The sequence below is a fragment of the Sinohyriopsis cumingii genome, chromosome 15 (genome assembly GCF_028554795.1).
Source record: "Sinohyriopsis cumingii isolate HCF-2022 chromosome 15, ASM2855479v2, whole genome shotgun sequence".
In the NCBI taxonomy this organism is placed as follows: domain Eukaryota; kingdom Metazoa; phylum Mollusca; class Bivalvia; order Unionida; family Unionidae; genus Sinohyriopsis; species Sinohyriopsis cumingii.
Window position 1 is genome coordinate 88,924,253 of NC_142975.1, and position 20,651 is coordinate 88,944,903.

The 20,651-nt window shown below is 34.0% G+C and overlaps 1 protein-coding gene across 1 annotated transcript in view; it reads right to left on the reverse strand.

The window, feature by feature from the left end:
* Positions 1-20,651, reverse strand: part of LOC149782268 (uncharacterized) — a 275,026-nt gene that overhangs the window by 163,691 nt on the left and 90,684 nt on the right. Inside the window, exons 19-21 of the mRNA XM_089935109.1 lie at positions 13,393-13,483; positions 8,408-8,572; positions 1,923-2,002 (exon numbers count right to left, since the gene is read on the reverse strand). Of these exons, the coding sequence (XP_089791235.1) occupies positions 1,923-2,002; positions 8,408-8,572; positions 13,393-13,483 (336 nt within the window). The remainder of the gene's footprint in view (positions 1-1,922; positions 2,003-8,407; positions 8,573-13,392; positions 13,484-20,651) is intronic.

Here is a 20,651-nt window from a genome sequence, read left to right on the forward strand (position 1 = left end):
GGTGCATACTGTTGGACCTGATTTACAAGCTAGTGTATACAGTGGTTTAATGCACTTGGTCTATGATGCATAGTGTTGGACCCGACTTACAAGCTAGTGTATACGGTAGTTTAATGTGATGGGTCTATGATACATGCTGTTGGACCTGACTTACAACTAGTGTATACAGTAGTTTAATGTGATGGGTCTATGGTGCATACTGTTGGACCTGAGTTACAAGCTAGTGTATACAGTGGTTTAATGCACTTGGTCTATGATGCATAGTGTTGGACCCGACTTACAAGCTAGTGAAAATACAGTAGTTTAATGTGATGGGTCTATGATACATACTGTTGGACCTGACTTACAAGCTAGTGAATACAGTAGTTTAATGTAATGGGTCTATGATACATACTGTTGGACCTGACTTACAAACTAGTGTATACAGTGGTTTAATGCACTTGGTCTATGATGCATACTGTTGGACCTGATTTACAAGCTAGTGTATACAGTAGTTTAATGTGATGGGTCTATGATACATACTGTTGGACCTGATTTACAAGCTAGTGAATACAGTAGTTTAATGTAATGGGTCTATGATGCATACTGTTGGACCTGACTTACAAGCTAGTGTATACAGTAGTTTAATGTAATGGGTCTATGATACATACTGTTGGACCTGATTTACAAGCTAGTGAATACAGTAGTTTAATGTAATGGGTCTATGATGCATACTGTTGGACCTGATTTACAAGCTAGTGTATACAGTAGTTTAATGTGATGGGTCTATGATACATACTGTTGGACCTGACTGACAAGCTAGTGTATACAGTAGTTTAATGTGATGGGTCTATGATGCATACTGTTGGACCTGACTTACAAGCTAGTGTATACAGTAGTTTAATGTGATGGGTCTATGATACATACTGTTGGACCTGACTGACAAGCTAGTGTATACAGTAGTTTAATGTGATGGGTCTATGATGCATACTGTTGGACCTGACTTACAAACTAGTGTATACTGTAGTTTAATGTGATGGGTCTATGATACATACTGTTGGACCTGACTTACAAGCTAGTGTATACAGTAGTTTAATGTGATGGGTCTATGATGCATACTGTTGGACCTGACTTACAAACTAGTGTATACTGTAGTTTAATGTGATGGGTCTATGATACATACTGTTGGACCCGATTTACAAGCTAGTGAATACAGTAGTTTAATGTAATGGGTCTATGATGCATACTGTTGGACCTGACTTACAAACTAGTGTATACTGTAGTTTAATGTGATGGGTCTATGATACATACTGTTGGACCTGACTTACAAGCTAGTGTATACAGTAGTTTAATGTGATGGGTCTATGATGCATACTGTTGGACCTGACTTACAAGCTAGTGTATACAGTAGTTTAATGTGATGGGTCTATGATGCATACTGTTGGACCTGACTTACAAGCTAGTGTATACAGTAGTTTAATGTGATGGGTCTATGATGCATACTGTTGGACCTGATTTACAAGCTAGTGTATACAGTAGCAGGAATCAACTTATAAGCTAGTGTATACAGTAGTTTAACGATACCCATGATGCTAATTTGCCAAAAACAATTTTAAACAAATTCTTCAAGATATTTTATATTTAAGTGTTGGCAGAGCACAATCATTTATGTTGCTATTGATATTATTTAAAATGAACACAACTCTGTAAACTAAAAACTTCCATAGCTGAATACAGGAATAATTGACAATCAATACAAACACCACACCATATGAGCTAAATGTTTAACTTCTCCTCAACTAAATTATGTATAAACATTGCCATTACGCATACTTATGGAATTTTAATCATGATGTCACACATTTACATTGGTACTAGGCATATGATCTCATCAACCCCAACACCAACTTTACGCTTACAGTATCTCACATACAGATACTTACTGCAGTGAAGAATTCAAATGGGACAGGAAGTGCTCTTTCCTCTTGACAATAAGTGTGCCACTCAAACGTCTTGTCATATCCTAGAATAAAGAGAGACAAGGTATTTACTCACAACATAAATTCTACTGGCAATGAGAACACATCTGAAGTTGCCAACAATAAGAAGACTGATGGTATGGAATACTGATGCCTTTGCCAACAGAACACATTTGGCATTTCTGACAAGAAGGAGATTGACAAGAATAATCGATGCCCTTGCCAACAGGAACATAATTGGAGTTCTGACAATAAGGAGATTGGTATGGAAGACTGATGCCCTTGCCAACAGGAACACAATAAAGACACAACACTCCACTAAAAACTGCAAGTCTTAGACTAGCTGAATTCACAGCATCCAATCTAAGTTAAATAATGGTAGTAATTCTTGCAAAAAATCCTGAGCGAACAAAGATTTGTTGATATTTACATATTCAAATGACCATAACATGTACCATATTTCATAGTGATCTATAAAAAAATGCAAGGCATGTTGTGTTCACAACATTCTATCTAACACTGTATTCAACAAAAAAGGGCAATAACTATAACATGCACATATTTTCATGGTGACCCAATGAAAACTGTTATACCAGTTGTGGTTATAAGATTCTGTCAGAACAATTACTCAAGCATTGAAATAAAGTCACAGTAGGCCTCTGCAAATCCTCATAAGCGCCAGATATGTCTGACGGGGCTGATTTTTTACAGACTATAAATACCCAAATAAGACACCTGGGATTCAGGTAAGAAATGGAGATAACCAGACCTGAAAATATACTGGGAATTTCTGATAACAAACTAAGGTAAACAGACTTAAAATGTGCATTTTAACTAATACTCTTATCAAGGTACTGATCTCATTTTGCACTTAAGATGTATATTGCATCCGACATGAAACCTCCTTAGGGCTTCAGTAAACAGTACAGTATAACCTCTACAAGGGACCAGACCTTTCTGACATGTTAATTAACCTTGGATAGCAACTACTTATCTAATTACTTATGGCCAGTGGGGTGGCTATCTAATTACCTATGGCTAATATAAGGGCTATCTAATTGCCTATAGCCAGTGGGAGGGGTATCTAATTACCTATGGACAATGGGAGGGCTATATTATTACCTATAGCCAATGGGAGGGCTATCTAATTACCCATGGCCAATGGGAGGGCTATATAATTACCTATGGCCAATGGGAGGGCTATCTAAGTGCCTAAAGCCAATTGGAGGGCTATCAGCCTGGCCTTGGTTTTAGTACTTTGTATCTACATTATAATACACATTTAAATGATTTAACTATGAAGGAGAAGTCATATAAAGATAACAGTGGTTTTATACTGTCTGTCATGGTCTGTAGGCTTACACAGAAACACATGTTAACTGATTTACTTTAAAAAAGTTAGTTTTTCTTTTCTTACATACTTGAATTTACATTCAGAGATAATCCAAAGGAGACAGGCTTAGACAGGCAAGGCTTAGACAGGCAAGGTTTAGACAGGCAAGGCTATGAGACATCAACCAAAAAATGCCTCTGACAAATGTTTAACCACTCATGAATTTTCCAGACCTGTGGGTCAGTGACCTACTCTAGTGTGACTTAGTTATACACCTGGAAATAGGTCATTTTACCAGGGAAATGAAAATATATTGCAAGGAAAATAAAAAAATTAATGTGGCAGCTGGATATTAAAAAAATTTGTTATCAAACATTTTTTTAAATTCTATTCTAAAAGATAACACTGATATATTTTAGGAAAAGAAGCACAAGAACAGGCACAGTTTTCCATTCCAGATGTTTAAGAACATGCATAATTTTCCATTCCAGATGTACAAGAACATGCATAATTTTCCATTCCAGATGTACAAGAACATGCATAGTTTTCCATTCCAGATGTACATGAACATGCATAATTTTCAAATTCTAGATGTACAAGAACATGCATAATTTTCCATTCCAGATGTACAAGAACATGCATAATTTTCCATTCCAGATGTACAAGAACATGCATAATTTTCCATTCCAGATGTACAAGAACATGCATAATTTTCAAATTCTAGATGTACAAGAACATACATAATTTTCCATTCCAGATGTACAAGAACATGCATAATTTTCAAATTCTAGATGTACAAAAACATGCATAATTTTCCATTCCAAATGTACAAGAACGTGCATAATTTTCAAATTCTAGATGTACAAAAACATGCATAATTTTTAAATTCTAGATGTACAAGAACATGCATAATTTTCCATTCCAGATGTACAAGAACATGCATAATTTTCAAATTCTAGATGTACAAGAACATGCATAATTTTCCATTCCAGATGTACAAGAACATGCATAATTTTCCATTCCAGATGTACAAGAACATGCATAATTTTCCATTCCAGATGTACAAGAACATGCATAATTTTCCATTCCAGATGTACAAGAACATGCATAATTTTCCATTCCAGATGTACAAGAACATGCATAGTTTTCCATTCCAGATGTACAAGAACATGCATAATTTTCAAATTCTAGATGTACAAGAACATACATAATTTTCCATTCCAGATGTACAAGAACATGCATAATTTTCAAATTCTAGATGTACAAAAACATACATAATTTTACATTCCAGATGTACAAGAACTTGCATAATTTTCAAATTCTAGATGTACAAAAACATGCATAATTTTTAAATTCTAGGTGTACAAGAACATGCATAATTTTCCATTCCAGATGTACAAGAACATGCATAATTTTCAAATTCTAGATGTACAAGAACATGCATAATTTTCCATTCCAGATGTACAAGAACATGCATAATTTTCCATTCCAAATGTACAAGAACATGCATAATTTTCAAATTCTAGATGTACAAGAACATGCATAATTTTCCGTTCCAGATGTACAAGAACATGCATAATTTTCCATTCCAAATGTACAAGAACATGCATAATTTTCAAATTCTAGATGTACAAGAACATGCATAATTTTCCATTCCAGATGTACAAGAACATGCATAATTTTCAAATTCTAGATGTACAAGAACATGCATAATTTTCCATTCCAGATGTACAAGAACATGCATAATTTTCCATTCCAAATGTACAAGAACAGGCATAATTTTCAAATTCTAGATGTACAAGAACATGCATAATTTTCCATTCCAGATGTACAAGAACATGCATAATTTTCAAATTCTAGATGTACAAGAACATGCATAATTTTCCATACCAGATGTACAAGAACATGCATAATTTTCAAATTCTAGATGTACAAGAACATGCATAATTTTCAAATTCTAGATGTACAAGAACATGCATAATTTTCCATTCCAGATGTACAAGAACATGCATAATTTTCTATTCCAGATGTACATGAACATGCATAATTTTTAAATTCTAGATGTACAAGAACATGCATAATTTTCCATTCTAGATGTACAAGAACATGCATAATTTTCCACTCCATATGTACAAGAACATGCATGATTTTCCATTCTAGATGTACAAGAACATGCATGATTTTCCATTCCAGATGTACAAGAACATGCATAATTTTCCATTCCAGATGTACAAGAACATGCATAATTTTCCATTCCAGATGTACAAGAACATGTATAATCTTCAAATTCCAGATGTACAACAACATGCATAATTTTCAAATTCCAGATGTTCAAGAACATGCATAATTTTCAAATACTAGATGTACAAGAACATGCATGATTTTCCATTCCAGATGTACAAAAACATGCACAGTTTTCACTCCAGATGTACTAGAACATGCGTAATTTTCCATTCCAGATGTACAAGAACATGCACAGTTTTCACTCCAGATGTACAAGAACATGCATAATTTTCCATTCCAGATGTACAAGAACATGCATAATTTTCAAATTCTAGATGTACAAGAACATGCATAATTTTCCATTCCAGATGTACAAGAACATGCATAATTTTTAAATTCCAGATGTACAAGAACATGCATAATTTTCCATTCCAGATGTTCAAGAACATGCATAATTTTCCAACTCCAGATGTACAAGAACATGCATAATTTTCAAATTCCAGATGTACAAGAACATGCATAATTTTCAAATTCCAGATGTACAAGAACATGCATAATTTTCAAAATTTCAGATGTACAGGAACATTCATAATTTTCAAATTCCAGATGTACAAAAACATGCATAATTCTCCATTCCAGATGTACAAGAACATGCATGATTTTGCATTCTAGATGTACAAGAACATGCATAATTTTCCATTCCAGATGTACAAGAATATGCATAATTTTCAAATTCCAGATGTTCAAGAACATGCATAATTTTCAAATTCTAGATGTACAAGAACATGCATAATTTTCCATTCCAGATGTACAAGAACATGCACAGTTTTCACTCCAGATGTACTAGAACATGCATAATTTTCTATTCCAGATGTACAAGAACATGCACAGTTTTCACTCCAGATGTACAAGAACATGCATAATTTTCCATTCCAGATGTACAAGAACATGCACAGTTTTCAATCCAGATGTACTAAAACATGCACAATTTTTCATGCAGTTTTTCATTCCAGATGTACTAGAACAAGCATTATTTTCCATTTGAGATTTAATAGAACGTGTATATTAGAACATGCATAAGTTTTCCATTCCAGATGTACTAGAATATGCATAGTTTTCCATTCCAGATGTACTAGAATATGCATAGTTTTCCATTCCAGATGTACAAGAATATGCATAGTTTTCCATTCCAGATGTACTAGAACATGCATAATTTTCCATTCCAGATGTACTAGAATATGCATAGTAGAACACTGCTTGCCATTCCAGATGTACTAGAACAAGCATAGTTTTCCATTCCAGATGTACAAGAATATGCATAGTTTTCCATTCCAGATGTACAAGAACATTTTAATTTTCCATTCCAGATGTACAAGAATATGCATAGTTTTCCATTCCAGATGTGCTATAACATGCATAATTTTCCATTCCAGATGTACAAGAACATTTTAATTTTCCATTTCAGATGTACAAGAATATGCATAGTTTTCCATTCCAGATGTACTATAACATGCATAATTTTCCATTCCAGATGTACTAGAATATGCATAGTAGAACACTGCTTGCCATTCCAGATGTACTAGAACAAGCATAGTTTTCCATTCCAGATGTACAAGAATATGCATAGTTTTCCATTCCAGATGTACAAGAACATTTTAATTTTCCATTCCAGATGTACAAGAATATGCATAGTTTTCCATTCCAGATGTACTATAACATGCATAATTTTCCATTCCAGATGTACTAGAATATGCATAGTAGAACACTGCTTGCCATTCCAGATGTACTAGAACAAGCATAGTTTTCCATTCCAGATGTACTAGAATATGCATAGTTTTCCATTCCAGATGTACTAGAACATGCATAGTTTTCCATTCCAGATGTACTAGAAGATGCATAGTAGAACACTGATTGCCATTCCAGATGTACTAGAACATGCATAGTTTTCCATTCCAGATGTACTAGAAGATGCATAGTAGAACATTGCTTGCCATTCCAGATGTACTAGAACAAGCATAGTTTTCCATTCCAGATGTACTAGAATATGCATAGTTTTCCATTCCAGATGTACTAGAAGATGCATAGTAGAACATTGCTTGCCATTCCAGATGTACTAGAACAAGCTTAGTTTTCCATTCCAGATGTACTAGAATATACATAGTTTTCCATTCCAGATGTACTAGAACATGCATAATTTTCCATTCCAGATGTACTAGAAGATGCATAGTAGAACACTGATTGCCATTCCAGATGTACTACAACATGCATAGTTTTCCATTCCAGATGTACTAGAATATGCATAGTAGAACATTGCTTGCCATTCCAGATGTACTAGAATATGCATTGCTTTCTATTCTAGATTGGCAGTTTCATCAGTTTTAGTATTATATAATTACATGCATTTCACTTTTAGCATTATTTTTTTAAAATAAAAGTTCATTTACCAAATATTTTGTATAAAATCATGTTCTAAAACATTATTTTATGCTTTCTTATGATTATACATTTGATTTTAGTCTATATCATCCACAATGATATTTTATCTTTATTTTCTTGGGATCTTTATGTGCCCTAAAATCACCAAATAGGGAATTTGTGTGTGCCAGTGCCAAATAGGGAATCTGTGTGTGCCAGTGCCAAATAGGGAATTTGTGTGTGCCAAATAGGGAATTTGTGTGTGCCAGTGCCAAATAGGGAATTTGTTTGTGCCAGTGCCAAATAGGGAATCTGTGTGTGCCAAATGATCAAACATAATGGCTGCTGTCACTAGTGCACAGCCAAGAATGAACCCTGGATTTTGTGTCACACATGGCAAATCTGGTGCCTGATTAAAAAAGTCATAATTTTAACTTTTGCTTTGTCATAGTACAAAACCTTTAATTTCAAGACTTACCTCTTGGTTTCTGAAGCATATTGTTCAGTTCTCCATGCTTGGAGCTGTTCATTTTCATGTAACCAAGTGGGTGAAGACCCTTGAAATCAGGTGAGGTCAAGTAATCATACATGGTGCTCCAACCATCAAAGTGGATCAAAACCTGGCCATCAGCAGCAATGTTATCTGGCAATACAGGAATACAAATAATGATCAAAATAAAATGAAAGGACAAATTAGCACCATTGAAGCTGCCTAATTCCAGGCAATTTTATATTTTGTTCTATATATTTTTTTCAGATAATATTTCTTGTGCAAGTTTTTGTTATATTCTAACTAACATACTGGCTGCTAAGTGGTTACCAAGTTACGATTATAAATGATATGCTACATTGACAAAATTGTGTTCTCTGTTAAATTATGTACTTGACCCTTCTCCACAACTAAGTGTACAGTTCTGGCCTACCTGACTATTGTCATAGCTGAGGGTTGTGACTACCTAACTAGTACTACATTTTTTAAAAAGATATTTGTCTTGAATTTAAGTTCAAGGCCTGACCTTGTTTACAAATTAGTGGCATTTCACCATTAGAAATCATTACTTTTCCAGAAGATTCTGCTCTGTCAAACGTCAGGTGACAGCGTGGAAATAAAGCATGTGGTAAACAAATTATTGATTTTGTTTTAAGTCCAGTCTGTGGAATCACTGATTGCTGTGTTCAGATATAATTTGAGACCAATCATTTATTTAAATTGAACAAAAACACTACTTGGGATTATTGTGAATCCATTCAAAGGCATTCTTTATTATATCCTTGTTGTACAGCAAGACTGTTGGTACATCAACACATTCAAGACTGCTGGTACATCAGCACATTCAAAACTATTGTTACATTGAGACATTTAAGATTCTCATTACATTCAAGATTATTGGAATTCATTTGTTCTTGTGATAGAACATGTAGTATTATAGAGGATTTAATTCATATTATTGTAAGTGACTATTTAATTTATCACTTTGTATTCTTGGGAAATTAATTGTTTGTTGAAGTTTACTTAACTTCATTGTTCCACTTCTTTCTGTCACTAGGGTAATATATAACCACTGAGCTACACGTTTTTTCAAATGTCTAAGGATAACATCAATTATTCTATGTAAAGAAAGTTTCAGCAGCCTTTCTTGTAATTAAGTTGCAAAAATTGTCAAGATAAAAGACTGCAAAGATTCCCATTTCGATGTTGTCTAAAAGAATGATAACAATAGTAATGATAATATTCATCCACATCCACATCATCAATATTCTTTATTTAATGATGTAATCAATTAGTAATAATTTGTTTACACTCAAATCTCTCAGAAACTAAACAAAAATATTAAAAAGTAGTACCAGTAACCCTCAAATAATAGGCTAAATGCAGTGAAACCCCATAAAACCACAACCTCAGTAAACCAGAATTCCCTTAAGATCAAATTTGGGGGGGAGGGCAATTTTTTTTCTTCTTTAATATCATCATTTTTTTCTCAGTAAACCAAAACCCCTGAACTCTGAATACTGAAACAAAGTTTGACCCAACTTTTCAATTTTAAGCTTAAAAATACCCCATAAAACTGAAACTCAGTTGAAACTTGGAAATATATTTAACTACTAAATTCCAGATACACACTGAAACAGATTAAATACAGTTAACAGATGCTCTAGTGGTTGGATCAGTGAAAAAAAGACCCCAAAAATGTCCCAAAGGCACATGTGGTTAAAACAATACTTGACATGTGTGCCAACAGTAATTAGGGATGACAATAAGCTAATCTGGTCTTAGCATTGTACCAAAGAACCAGATTTTAAGACTAATTGCAGGTAAGCCATTAAGAACGACTATGCTTATCTGCTAATTATCTAATTGTCATTGATGCTATTCATGTACACACATGACCAACAGAACACTGTTTGCTTGTTTCATAAATATTATGGCTTTGTTAACCAGTGATGTGGCCTTGCTTTTGAAGCTTTGCTGACAAAACAGTGTTCTAAAAGTCAGATTCACTCAAGTTATTTTCAATAGAGAAAAATCATTATATAACATGTACTTATGTAGCCATGACAGTAATTTGTCTTCACACACAACAGTGATGTTTTGCATGTAGTTCTACAGTGAAAAATTGAAATCACTTGTAATTGGCAAGGCTCAGAAACACCACTGCCTTCAGTGAAAAATTGAAATCACTTGTAATTGGCAAGGCTCAGAAACACCTCTTCCTTCAGTGAAAAATTGAAATCACTTGTAATTGGCAAGGCTCAGAAACACCGCTGCCTTCAGTGAAAAATTGAAATTACTTGTAATTGGCAAGGCTCAGAAACACCGCTGCCTTCAAGACATTCATGTTACAAATTTGCCAGTGACATATGTAGCTAAAACACGAAATCATGGATGATATTCATTAAAAGAATAAATAATGTAAAGTAACTGGTAAGTCAGCAGGAGAGAAACTCATTACATTCTTGGAAATACTACATCAGCATACCTGATCTATGTGTGAGTCATGTGACTTGAACCATGTCATGATTTCATGAAAGCAATCAGGCCACAGTCATGAATATGATGATGAGAGTGTATGTTCTAAGTGACTTGGCAGTGATATAACATACCCTAAAATTTTAGAGCTTATAAAGGAGATTAAAACAAGTTCATCATTGCTATGGATATCCATTATTTGAAAATGTAGTCATTAACACAAGCCACATTAGTTAAAGAATGATGCAAGAAATGACAGACAATGCTCCATGCCTTCTTCAAGCCAGGCTCTTGAACTGTGACCATTATGAATTGTATGGAGCATTTAAACATTGTGCAGTATCATTCATAATTCCAATGGACTTATGGTCAAGTTATAAAAGAACTGAATCACTGTTCTCAGATGTTTCTTTTAACAACAACAATATTTCTATGTGGAACAACTGTATTTATTTATGTGAAAGGATATGTTCTTGCTAAGAATGCATATTGTTCAGCTAATTCTTCATTAAATGTATATATTTAAAAAAAAATTAAAAAACAGCGTTCTTAATTGTGTGCACTTTTGATACTGATACTCTTACTATTGTACTCTCTCTCTGTGGTCCTGCAAGAGACTTTTTTCACGTCTGCAAAAGTCTCAGAAAACTGACAACTTCTCAAACCCGAAAAAAACTGGTGGACCCCAAAGGTTTTGGGTTTTGAGGGTTTAGCTGTACAAGCATTGATCGAATAGACTTCCAGAAAAATATAGACTCAAACAAACAGTTCTTTCATGGCATGTCCATATTTCTATTTTTAAAATTCATATAATTCCAATTTTTATAAATTTACTGCGTTTTCTGCACTTTGATTGGATGTAAACAGTCACGTGATACAGATCTGGAATTTTTTACACATCGATAAATTCTGTGGACTACTTTTAGTTCCCTGTTACCAGATCATTTGATGTGAAATTTTATCTATATCAATGCCTTGCACCCTAATAATAATAACAACAAGCTCCCACCCACCCACTCCTGTGATTTCTGATCAAAATTGACAAGCCACAGCTTAAAACTGACCACTAGAAGTTAAAACAATGTAATTGCACAGACCTTCCTGCATTCCAACACTCGCGCCTTTTGCCGAAGACGGTATATATCAAGTCTTTAGAAGCTAATCTTTGGAAATTATTGCATTTCACCATGACAACATGTTACAGCAGCAGTTCTTAAAGGTCAGGGTCATATGTCAACCAAGGGGTGTCACTAAAAATGGACATGATTTTGCTCTTGAAAGATCGAAATGCGTAGAAAGTAACAACGACGTTGCTATAACAACATGTGCCATAGGCAAGCGTAATTTTCAAAAAAAAGAAGGAATATTACTAGTTTATAGTTTAACCGCAACAACCATTTTTTATGTATTAAAATAATGATCATAACAGTATATCAATGGCATGACCCACTATGACATTCTACTCCATATCACTGTATAAAGAATTGATCGATGAATCTTGGCTAGCGAAGATAGGGCTATGTATTCTCTCGCAGTTAAGAGGCTAATGAAAGAAAACTTCGATGTACATAAATGTGAATGTTTCGTTGGTTAAATCCACTGATCGGATGTTAGAAAGGAAGTAAATTGGAATTATAAGGATTAAATGATCATGGTTGGGGATTTATCGATGTGTAAATTTTACATAATCACTCACAAAGTTTACATAAAGTCATTCAGACTTTATTTACTTTGTGAGCAATTAGGTAAAATTTACACATCGATAAATACCCAACCATGGTTATTTAATCCTATAGTAAATTATCACCAGTCAAATGTTTAAGATGTCATAATACACACAAATTTTTTTTTATAGTAATAATAATCCTATTAATTTCTTTATTTTATGAGGGTAAAACAAGTAGTTCAACAACCATTTTCCCCTGTGGCCATCTTTAATAACTAGAATTAATAAATACTAATAAACAACAATACTTCTCTCTAAACCTATATAAGAAAACAAGAATTTCCTCAACACTGTTACAGACTTTACATCTGATGTGTTGGATGGATGTGTGTGTGTGTGTGTGTGTGTGTGTGTGTGTGTTGGGTGGATGGGTGGGTACAAATCATGTTTGACAATGTACTGAAAAGTTAATTTTATATTCTAAACTCAGGAAACCAAGCCAAACAATTTGTGAAATGTTTGTGGTAGTGATGGTGGTGGTGACTTCAACACTGGATTAAACTAAAACATAATAAATAAATTCAAAATTTTCTAAAATGGAGACAAATGAACATGTGTTTATCACAGACAATTCAAGGTAAAACTAAATATGGGGAACTTTACACATGGTTTATTTTCTTTGCAATTTTTGAAATCTGGTAATAACCATACAGAATGGAATAAGTAAATATGTGAAAATTAAAATTAAAATACCTGAATATTTAAAATAGAAAATTCACAGAGACTTTATGCAGAAATTTCCCCTTTTACAACTGAAAATGATACTTACCTATTGTCGCAACACACACAAGATGAGGATGTTTCAAGTCCACAGCTTCCAGTTTCATCCCTGTCTTCAATTTTCCATCTTTGTTCATGTTCTAAAAAAGAAATTGCGAAACAATAATCTCTTAGCCTAATAGTATGGACAGTACACCATTTTTGTTAGGGTACACCAGTTTTAAAGGTATTCTTACAAAAAGGAATGGATTGTCTGCTGTTAAAGCATATTTTGTTAGGATTATTTAGGATCTGCATGGCTGGTACAAGTGAATTTTAGGTTTACATTAATTTGAGGTATGTTCCAGTAAAATTTACTTGGGACCCAAGGAAGACTCTTTTAATGTGGAGTAGTCACCCATAGGTGCAATTTAAAATTTTGTATCATTGTTATATGAACTCCTGAAGCAACAAGATTGGCCTGGCATATATTTTTTAAAACATGCCTTCTCTGGGAACCATGTATGTTTAAATGGAACAGCCCTCAATGACTTTGGAAATCACTAAGACAGAATTAACAAAGGCATTGGAATATGTGAGATGCTGGACATTCTTGACACAGAATTAACAAAGGCATTGGAATATGTGAGATGCTGGACATTCTTGACACAGAATTAACAAAGGCATTGGAATATGTGAGATGCTGGACATTCTTGACACATGATTAACAAAGGCATTGGAATATGTGAGATGCTGGACATTCTTGACACAGAATTAACAAAGGCATGGGAAGAGTGGTAGTTTTGGACACTTCTGACACATAATTAACAAAGGCATGGGAAGAGGGGTCGTTTTGGACACTCTTGACACAATTAATAAAGGCATGGGAAGTGGGGTGATTTTGGACACTTCTGACACATAATTAACAAGGGCATGGGAAGAGGGGTCGTTTTGGACACTCTTGACACAATTAATAAAGGCATGGGAAGTGGGGTGGTTTTGGACACTTCTGACACATAATTAACAAGGGCATGAGAAGTGAGGTGGTTTTGGACACTTCTGACACATAATTAACAAGGGCATGGGAAGAGGGGTCGTTTTGGACACTCTTGACACAATTAATAAGGGCATAGGAAGTGGGGTGGTTTTGGACACTTCTGACACATACTTAACAAGGGCATAGGAAGAGGGGTCGTTTTGGACACTTCTGACACATAATTAACAAGGGCATGGGAAGAGGGGTGGTTTTGGACACTTCTGACACATAATTAATAAGGGCATGGGAAGTGGTGTGGTTTTGGGCACTTCTGACACATAATTAATAAGGGCATGGGAAGAGGGGTCGTTTTGGACACTCTTGACACAATTAATAAGGGCATAGGAAGTGGGGTGGTTTTGGACACTTCTGAGACATACTTAACAAGGGCATAGGAAGAGGGGTCGTTTCGGACACTTCTGACACATAATTAACAAGGGCATGGGAAGAGGGGTGGTTTTGGACACTTCTGACACATAATTAATAAGGGCATGGGAAGTGGTGTGGTTTTGGGCACTTCTGACACATAATTAATAAGGGCATGGGAAGTGGTGTGGTTTTGGACACTTCTGACACATAATTAATAAGGGCATGGGAAGTGGTGTGGTTTTGGACACTTCTGACACATAATTAACAAGGGCATGGGAAGAGGGGTGGTTTTGGACACTTCTGACACATAATTAATAAGGACATGGGAAGTGGGGTGGTTTTGGACACTTCTGACACATAATTAATAAGGGCATGGGAAGTGGTGTGGTTTTGGACACTTCTGACATATAATTAACAAGGGCATGGGAAGAGGGGTGGTTTTGGACACTTCTGACACATAATTAATAAGGACATGGGAAGTGGGGTGGTTTTGGACACTTCTGACACATAATTAATAAGGGCATGGGAAGTGGTGTAGTTTTGGGCACTTCTGACACATAATTAATAAGGGCATGGGAAGTGGGGTGGTTTTGGACACTTCTGACACATAATTAATAAGGGCATAGGAAGAGGTGTGGTTTTGGACACTTCTGACACATAATTAATAAGGGCATGGGAAGTGGGGTGGTTTTGGACACTTCTGACACATAATTAACAAGGGCATGGAAAGACGGGTTGTATTGGACACTTCTGACATAATTAACAATGGCATGTAAAGAGGTTATTATCATACTAGAAGATTCAATTTTGAAAGGTGGCAGTAGTTTTTGTCAGATCAGTTTCTATGAACATACCCCTCAGTGTGTGTGTATATATATATATATATATATATATATATATATATATATATAGATATAGATATATATTAAAATTCATTCCAAGCCAGAATCAAACCCTCATTGCTGGTAACAGCACCAACTGCCTAGATCTCATGTACCTACCCAGTCCTCTAATCCACTTAGTTATGGGTTCCTCCTCAAAAATTGGATGAAAAGGTTCAAACAATGTCAATGAAAAGAGTGGAACAAGGTCAAGGTAAAGGATGGAATAAGGTCAAGGATAAGGATAGAACAAGGTCAAAGAAAAAAAGGTTCAGGATGTATAGGAACCAAACTGCAAAGCAAGCAGAAATTAACACTCAGATAACTACTGCCCATTGGATTATTATTAATTCCAAGAAAGAACTGAACCCACACTGCAAGTAATTATGTGAGAGTACAGAAACCACACTGGAAGTAATTATTTAGGAGTACTGAACCCATACTGCAAGTAATCATGTGGAAGAAGTGAAAGAGGATGGAGCATCTGTTACAATCAAGGTCAAGATGTAGTGGGGATTTTAAAAGAAATAAACTTTTTATACAATTTCAATAGCAAATAAGAGAAAGGTGTGTTGGAATAATAATAATAATAATAATAATAATTATTATTATTATTATTATTATTATTATTATTATTATTATTATTGAAGGAAAGACTAAACTAGGGATAAAAATCTAGGATACAATTATGCATATGAAGATCCTGAGGCTGACATTAGCTCTACAATGGGTATCAAATTTTATTTTTGGACTTGAGTACTCAACTAGGCCTCAAGTTCTCAAAATTGTAAAAACTGTCTTTCAGGTCAAGAACATTGCTTTTAACTCCCACTCCCCTTTTGCTGGCATTTTTTAAAAATTCAGACAGAAAAGATCTGAACATTTCCAAATGCAAAGTCTGCTTATATATTTAGTGCAACTGCACTAAAAGCTGTACCATTTTTAGTAAAAGTGCCATAAAAGAATTGCAATTCCATGTAATGTGACTGACCAATCAGAATGCAGTAATCCATTTAGTGCTTGCCACTGTGGTCATGTATGAGTTAAACATTGGAAAATGAGCTGGCACTGTTCAGTGGTACAAAAGTAAGTGGACTATACTAATGGCATTTAAAGTCAAATAATTTAGTAAAACGTTGGTATAAGTTTTATTCGCTATTGGTTTGATTAAAAGTATGTCATGTCATTCTCCTTTGTTTTAAATACCACTATATATATATATATATATATATATATATATATATATATATATATATATATATAACAAGAACCACAATTTTCTGAATGCATTTCTCATTGATGCTATATTATTCATAAACTATTCACTAAATTTAAAATGATGATATGTATTTAAAATGGCATTATGTAGTTTTATTATTTTTATTTATTAATATAAAACTGCATAATATTTTATATTTGGTTTTTTTTTAAAGAATAAAATGGGCCCTGGTCAACTTGAAACTGTTTGAATTCCACTGCAAAAATGAAACAGTCATTCATAAACTTCAAAACTGTGTCAGTTGGAAATATTATTTAATGTTATTATATTATTATTATTATTATTTAATATTGTTGCCTGATATGATTTATAACTAGGCCTTTCTGGGGACTTCAGAGTTCTCTTGTTCACCAAAATATTGGTGCTTGTTATTTTATTCATTTTGTTGGTGAATCATGATGATACCAAACAGAGATATATTAAGATAATAAAATTTAGAAGAATCTGACGTGACAAGGAGTCATGAAATTTTGGTAGAACATGGCTCCTATGCTAAAAACCTAGAAAATCATATAACACACTTTTGAAACTGTTTCTTTGCCAAATATCCTGTCTTAGTGCGTATAATGCAAACTTTTTAAAATCTAATCTTCTTAGTTTTTCTTATTTTTTGGGGGGTGTCACATTTTTTTGGAGGGGGTCACATTTTACAGAAGAATAATTTTTTATCTCCAGGTCAAATGAATCATGGCAGCAAAGCTGCTTACACCTGTCACATTCACTCTTGTGAAATAGTACATTTGATGTGTTGTAATTAAATTGTTTACTAGTCTTATAAAATACTTAAATAATACCTATGAACCTTGACAGTATTGCTCTTCAATAGCTTATATTATTAATTTTATCTCATTTTACATCAATATGTAGCTTATTAGTGACTCAACAACAAATACATGTACGTACTACTGGTAACTTGTTGTTTCACTCTGTTACTTTTATAATAAAACTGTGCAAAGTACCTCACTGCAATGGATGATTCTTGTACTCCCAAATGTTCAATGTTAGATAACTCTTTAATTAATAAATTTTGTCTTCATTTATAAATTTCTTTATCAATGACTGAACTGAAATATGATAATTAAAATTCGAGTAGTCCTAATGTTTTCTTACGAGGCATAGTTCGGGGATCTCTTTTTTGTGACTAAATGTCTGTTCCAGTAACATAGACACATAATGTGAAACAAAGTAATAAGTTCATGGATGAAATTGGCAGATACTTTTTCCGTTCAAAAATAAAATTGTTACTTTGTTTTATTTCTCATCAGAGATCACAGTGTTTGATATTTCTCTGTGACTATACAGTGATCAAAATGCTTCACTGACTCCATACTCTTTTCAAGGTAAAGCTAAAAGTTTTGATGTGCTAAAACATAATTACATAACTCTGTCTCGGTAAATTTGCAATTTTTAATTTTCTTCAGAAAATAAAAATGGTCCATTGTTTTGCTTCTCATTTTAGAATGCAGTATTTGATGCTTTTTTGTTACAATGCAGTTATTAACATTTAATTGAATTGGCATGGCATTTAAAATTATTCAGCATTGGCTAAAGCTTCGATGTGCCAAACATAAAAACAACACACTGTCTGGCTAACTTCTAGCCAGGTCACTTGGATAAATTTCAGAATGCCATGATAGTCCAAGAAAGTATAATTATTCGAAACTAACAAAGCATCTTGTGTCAATCTTGACTCTGAACAAATACAGTCAAAGTGTCAACATGTAAACTCATACACTGTGAAAAAAAAATCAAGCTAACCATCGTGTCCTATGAAGAAGCATATGGTAACAGAGCGGCTGGGAAGGAGTTCAATGTAAGAGAGTCTTCTGTTAATGCATAGAGAAGATTGACAGATGTAGACTTAGAGTAACTTTTTGAGAGTGATGATGACAAACAGTAACTTTTTGAGAGTGATGATGACAAAAAGTAACTTTTTGAGAGTGATGATGACAAAGAGTAACTTTTTGAGAGTGATGATGACAAAGAGTAACTTTTTGAGAGTGATGATGACAAAGAGGAATTTGAGGAAACAACAAACTGAAGTCCATCACCAAGGTGAACCTTTAAACAGTCCTTTTAAGGGCAAATCACAAATTGTAAAGATATACCTTCAATATTGCCATTTTTTTATTTTTTTTTTAATCTGTAAAAAAATGTATTGGCTATGATCAAGTTACATACTGAAAGGAAATACATAGATATATATAGATATAGTCAATCAATGATTTATAGTAAAGAATTCAAACATTGTGTAATTCATGACTATCAGTGCACTATCCAAAATGGCTGACTATTGTAGCACCATGAAAATAAATCGAAATTATCAACATTTTTAAATGTATTATATCAAATGCACATTATATGGCAGAACTACATTTTTTTACTTCATTCAGGGTCAAAAATCAGAGTGCACATTATATACACCAAAATACAGTACTCAAGTCCCAGATTTGGACTTGAATCTTATGATGCACCTGAGTAAGAGAGCTCACTGCAACATGAATTCACTCTGGTTGCAGAAAAAGAGGATATTTTAACACATTTAGGACCAGCCAACTTAAAATAAATAGTTCTCAGGATTCATACTGTACACCTGTAATGACTATAATGTATAATTAATTTATATTTTTTGTTGGCTTTTTTCCATGATTATATGTTATGTATATCTATTATGTGTGATTGACCTTGGTCAGAAATCGAGTTAAGGGTCTACCTGACTAGTGACATTTATTTTGTAAACAACATAATACATGTACATAGCTAATATTTCTCTATGATTATAGACTAAAGACTAAATATTCTGATCACTATTACTGGAGGTAAACATGTTCACTTGATCTTGAATTCAGGACATTGGTAGCTTCTTTGGGAATTCATGGTTTACCTGCTGTTTTATATGTTCTTTACAAAATTTTTAATAAGAGACCTGACCTTGTTTACAACTTTGAATATTCTGAAAATGAATTTGATGAGAATCAGTTTTATTGTTGTGTTCAGTTAATATTTGAAAGGATTTATTAAAAAGTGCTCATTATTACTTCTTTGACTGATTCATTATTTTGGTTCTTTTTGCTGTTGTTGTTGTTGTTCTAGGGTTTAACGCCATTTTTCAGCACAAGAGAGGCTATACATGGCAGCCAGTATAACTGGTGGAGGAAGAACCCTGGAAAACCCAGGGAAGAACCACCGACCCACGAGAAGCTACTGGCAGGCTTTCCCATGTACCAACGCTAGCCGAGCCTTGGACTCGAACACACGCAGACAGAGGTGAGATGGCAATGATCCGGAACGGTGAGCACTTTAGGCCACTCGGGGCCCCTCATTATTTTGGGATTATTGTGAATTCATTCAAGGACATTTTGGATTATATTATTGTAATACATCAAGACTGTTAGCACATTAGCAAATTTGAGGCGATTAGCATATCAGCATGTTTAACATTGGAATTTATTTGGAACACTATATTTTTTGCACTTACGGTAGAACTTTTAGGACCATTTGGGATTTAATTCACAATACTGTAATTTTTTTTTAAATATCACTTTGTATTCATGAGAAATAAATTATTTGTTGAATTTTAACAAACTTGTTCCTTTTGATTCATTTCTGTTACTTAGTTTATGACTACAGTCCTAACAGAACCTTCTGTGAGGAACAGATTAGCTGTAAAAATTATGCAATCCCCTCCCCCATGTATTTCAATAACCTCTTATAAATTCAGTATGAAATGGGACTAATATGGATTATGTACAACAAGTCCATGC